The following is a 4,937-nucleotide window of genomic DNA, read 5'->3' on the forward strand; positions in this document are numbered from 1 at the left end:
AACAAAACGACAGCGACTTGTCTGTTCCCCTTCCCCCAATTCCCCAGCACTGTTCCCATCCCCCCAATTCCCCAATTAAAAAAAAAAATCTTTGAAAATAACAACCTGAGGAAAGAGAGGGGGAACTCACACAGTTGACCTGAATGTAAAATGCTATACATTATAAATTACTAACACTATGTCCAGATTAACATTAGACTATCACAGAAGAAATCCTCAAAATCCTTTCCTTGTGCTATCCAATCTCCAATCTTAAATTTTAAATGGATAATGAAAGAGTGACAGCAACTAACTGTCAATGAAAACAAAATGGATGATATCCTTGAAATACGACAGGTCACCTTTTAATGACAAGATTTTCAATTTTCAACTTCAACTAAACTCTTAACGATACTACCGAAATTACTGTAACTTAAAAGATAACACAAATAAGAATGCTGAGTTGTAGGCCATTTTTAAGAGATGATTTAAATAGAGTAGAATTGATTTTTGAGGCCAAAACAAAATGCACACTGTACTCAATTTTAATAGAGTTCTTTAATTAGAGTGGAAGCACACACAGTGACAAAGCATTAGAATTCTGACAACCTGGATCTAGTCTAGCAGAATGACTTAGAGCAAGCCACTTAATTATTTTTGGCCTTGATTCTCCCAACTATGACCTGCCAAAGTTATAGCATTCTAAAAGATTCAAAAGGAACATGAACTTCACCAAATTAATAAGAATATAGGTATCTATAATTAAATACAATTTCTTGAAGTACTATTATACTACTTATTATAATAATCAAAGCTACCATGCACTGAACACTTATTACATTGCTAAATGTTTGTTCATCTAATCCTATTAGCAATTCTATGGAGAAGGTACCATTAACCTATTTTACACAATAGTAAACTGAGGTATAGAGAAGTTAAGGTCTCACAGCTGGTTAATAACAACAGGCTTTGTTGGGATTTTTTTTTTTTAAGCTCTTGAGCAAAAACTTTTAAATACTACCTACCCTCTGCTGTCTCCCCATGAGAGCCTCAAGTCCAAGCTCCAAATACAAAACAAGAATTTTGGTGTCAGAAACGCAACCAAATACAGTGCCATCAGCAGTGGACTTGGAATCAGGAGATCTAAGTTCTGATGCCAATTCTGCACTACCTACATCTGCATATAAAACAATGAGCAAGGTAGCAAGTTAGCAAAGGAAGTCAAATAGTTTTTAATGAAGAAGAAATCAGGATGGTTGCCAAATGTAAAATATCAAATCTCTGGGCTTTTTTTCATCCATGAAGATCTGACTAAATACATTTTTTTTTCCGATGAAACACATTTTAAGATTTTCCTTTCCCTGCATTGAAATTTTGATTCTCTTATTTTAAAAATTACATTTAATGTCATTTCCAAAATGAATTTTCTAACCCACTTAATCAGCATATTTATACTAAAGCATATTAGAAGGCATGAAGATTTTCTGACCACCTATTGCTTCCTCCTTTGAACAAGCTACATTCATTCCACATACTCATACAGTAACTTATAAGAAAGCCTATATTACTGATTTCTGGTTATTAAACTCTCTCCTTTTATTTCACTTTCCAGGTATGTTTGTCTCCATGTTAGGCTAATATCCTTAAGGACAGTGATATTTCTTTAATATCTGTTGAATGAGTAACTGAACAGATGAACAAAAGACATACAGCAATTATTCAATACATACATGTTGACTAGGACTATGCAGAAAATACTTTTCCTCACTAGCTTTAAAACCACTTAATAACAATCCAAGAGTGAATTATCAGAAACATCCATATGATAATCTATTTTCTTTCAGATTACTACACATTTCCAGTTATTCCAAGTTTCTTGATGCACAATGAAAACTATTCAAATGCTATAAACTCATTCACTGAGCCTATCACAACCAGTAGAATAAAGCGGGCACTCAAAAAATGAATTGAATCTAGCAAATAACTGTACAATAAAATCAAGTAAGCCACTGTAGTCACATTATCTAAGGATATTATCCTCAGAAATTATTTTCATGACTCAAATGAAGGTGCTAGCAAAAGTGTTCCTAACATAAAAGTGAAGGAAAGGTTAAAAAACTGAAAAGGCAATGGAAATCAAATAGTTTGTAATCAAGAAGACATGGGGTGACTGCCAAATATGAAATATACATTTTGAAACTATGAACTTTATTTTCTAATATTGAAAATAAGAACAGATTTGAAAAGGTGATCATAAGATAACACAAATATGAATATAGGAACTTTTTATATTTAAGTAGAGAGGACCAGAAATGCTAGTTCAAAAATCACATTTACATAGGAGGCAGACAAAAGTAGAGAGAAGAAAATAATATGCTATAAATGTAAAGCTTTACTTTAAGAGGAAGGGCAGCTAGACACAAATGCAAAGATAAAGGGTCAGGTACACAGCGCTGTGACAGTCACCAGAAACAGGGAAAGACCATAAACAGGAACATGTGTACAATCAAGTATTCTTTAGGCCTAAGTTATCCATCCCTTGAAATATTTGTGAACTTGAATAATTATTATCCTCTGAGTGCATCCACTTATAAAGAACAAAAAAGGTTTATAATTTGATGCCACAACGAATGAGTATTTAAAATTACTTCTGAGTTTAGAATTACTACAGCAACCTTATGTGTGGCAGAAGAGGGAAGTGCCATGGCAACATCACATGTAACAAAAGACAGTCCGGGCTAAGAAGAAGACAATGTTGTGCATTGACAACAGAACCAGCTATATAAAATGAGCCATGAAATGGAATGACCAAATAGAAAACAGCCAAACTGTCACATGCATCAGTGAATTATGTGAATCAGGAAAAGCTAACAGGTTCTTAATGTTATGTCTTTAAAATGTTTTAAAATAACATCCACTTGTCAAGTTATCAAATTTTCCACATGAAATGATGGAATACTAAATATTAAATTTCGGGGGGCGGGGAGGGGTGTGGGGAGGGACTATATCATCTGTTAAAACCTGCATGTTCCAGGCCAGTTGTATAGAATTTTCTTAAGTGACATTACAGGTAAAGGAATAGTGAATGGGTCTAGTCTACATTTATACAGTCAAGTTATCAATAATGACCAGGATCATTTAATTAACATAACCCTCCATGAAATTATCAGGCTAATAATAATCAGAACAGGGAAATTTTTCCTCCTGCAGGATTTTTAGTAAGAGATAAAACCAGGAGTAAAAAGAAGAGATGTAAATTCAACAAGCCAGAAATGACTCGTGTGATCACAAATTAAAGTTTTTATTTCCTTGTGTATGACGACAAATTAAAAGTTACTACTGCACCTATCCAGGGGAAATTAAGAAAACAACTTCAACCAACATTCTGAAACAACTTTTCCGTGCCAAGCAAACTGCCCTCATTAAGAAACCTGGAGTACTTTTAAAGAGCTATTTATTTAGATGTTGCATTAATGTAAGAGCAGATAATGAACTTCTTAGGTCTCCTTCCTTTGCCCGGTCCTGTGCCAAGCCCTTCCGAAGCTGGAGTTGATAAGGTAGGCTCCAAGAAGGAAAAAAAGCTCATGTGGGAAATGGTATCCTCATCCAGCCCAGAGAACTGGTGACGCACAAGGAGCTTGGAAAATATCCCGTCGTTTACCTTACTGAGAACAATTAGGTAGGAAGGTGATCGTCCACGTGCACTAGTCTTTTTCCAGGTGTGCTTATTTTTGCTATCAGACCCTCAACCTCAGCCTCATGGTAGGGAGGGGGGAATGGCAGCGCCGCTGGTGGTATTTGGGCGCAACACAAGTTTCAAAAATAAAAACATAATTTTTTTTTTAATTGCAGCTCTGTGCCCGCACCTCTGCTCCACACCTCTGCCATCACCCCACGCAGCACTTCGCCGCCGCCTTGGGTCCCCATGACAACCCCTCCAGAGGGTGAGCCCTCCTTCACCGCCTCCCAGTCCCGGCCGCGGCCCGACCAGCCACACTTGCCTAGCAGCTGACAACTCCACCTGCCCAGGTATCTCACTCTCCCCGCTCCCAAAGGGCGGGCCAGGAACCCTCCCTGGCGCGTGGGCCCACTCCTGGGCCAGGGCACGACCCTCCTCAGTCGGGGACGTGGGGAGGGGCGGCCGGACGCGGAGCTTAGGAGGTTCCGGTCCGACCCCCAAACAAGTGACGCGGGGCCTGGGGCGCGACCCCCAAAAGGGGTGCGGCGGCCCCGAGTCCGTCTAAGAAGCGGCTGAGAGGAGGCGAGGGGCGGACGCAGTGGGCTCGAAGGAACTTGTCTGTTTTCAGAAACAACGAGGCGTCGCGGCGGCGGGAGATGCTTGGGGACAACGCTCACCTTGAAGGGGTTGTTGATATCCGGGTCCGCAAACGGGTTACTGTCGAAATCCGACATCTTTCTCGCACTCGGCGTCACCCACCCGACCCAGGCGCAGTGAGGGAGACGAGGCGAGGCCGCCGCCCCCCTGCGCGCTCACGTCGCCGCCGCTGCCGCCGAGCAGATCCGGGTGCAGCTCGCCGGGCCACCCAGCCGGCCGCGCCACTGAGCATGCCCGGTGCGACGGGCTCCGGGCCGGCGGCGTTTATCCCGTTCGCCGTCCCGTTCCTCTGGGCCGTGATCCAGCGCTCCGGGCTTTGGCTGCGACCGAATAGGGACTGAGGGCGGAGGGAGCCGGGAGCGGAGAGCAGCGTGATCCGTCCTACTTCCAGTAGACCTGACTGAGATTCTGCATCTTGACCAGCAGCGCATCTGTGTGGACTTCATTGTATTATCGTCAATTTAAAATCGGCCCCTGTGATCGAACATGACTTGGGGAAGAGGTAGTATTTTGTGGGTAAGACCCACTGACACCACTGCCCCAGATTGGGAAGGCAGCCTGGGATGTAGGCTGCACACCTGGGGAGGGAGGTGCTATTTAACCACGCTTCCGGCACCGGGCG

At 41.8% G+C, this 4,937-nt stretch overlaps 1 protein-coding gene across 1 annotated transcript in view; it reads right to left on the reverse strand.

Annotated features, from left to right (window-relative positions):
- Window positions 1–4,591, reverse strand: part of SCAMP1 (secretory carrier membrane protein 1) — a 104,480-nt gene extending 99,889 nt beyond the window's left edge. The window contains exon 1 of the mRNA XM_019641039.1: window positions 4,336–4,591. Within this exon, the coding sequence (XP_019496584.1) occupies window positions 4,336–4,392 (57 nt within the window). The 5' untranslated portion in view covers window positions 4,393–4,591. The remainder of the gene's footprint in view (window positions 1–4,335) is intronic.
- Between the last annotated feature and the right edge of the window lie 346 nt (window positions 4,592–4,937).

Source organism: Hipposideros armiger, unplaced genomic scaffold (genome assembly GCF_001890085.2).
Source record: "Hipposideros armiger isolate ML-2016 unplaced genomic scaffold, ASM189008v1 scaffold_55, whole genome shotgun sequence".
NCBI classification, from domain to species: Eukaryota; Metazoa; Chordata; class Mammalia; order Chiroptera; family Hipposideridae; genus Hipposideros; species Hipposideros armiger.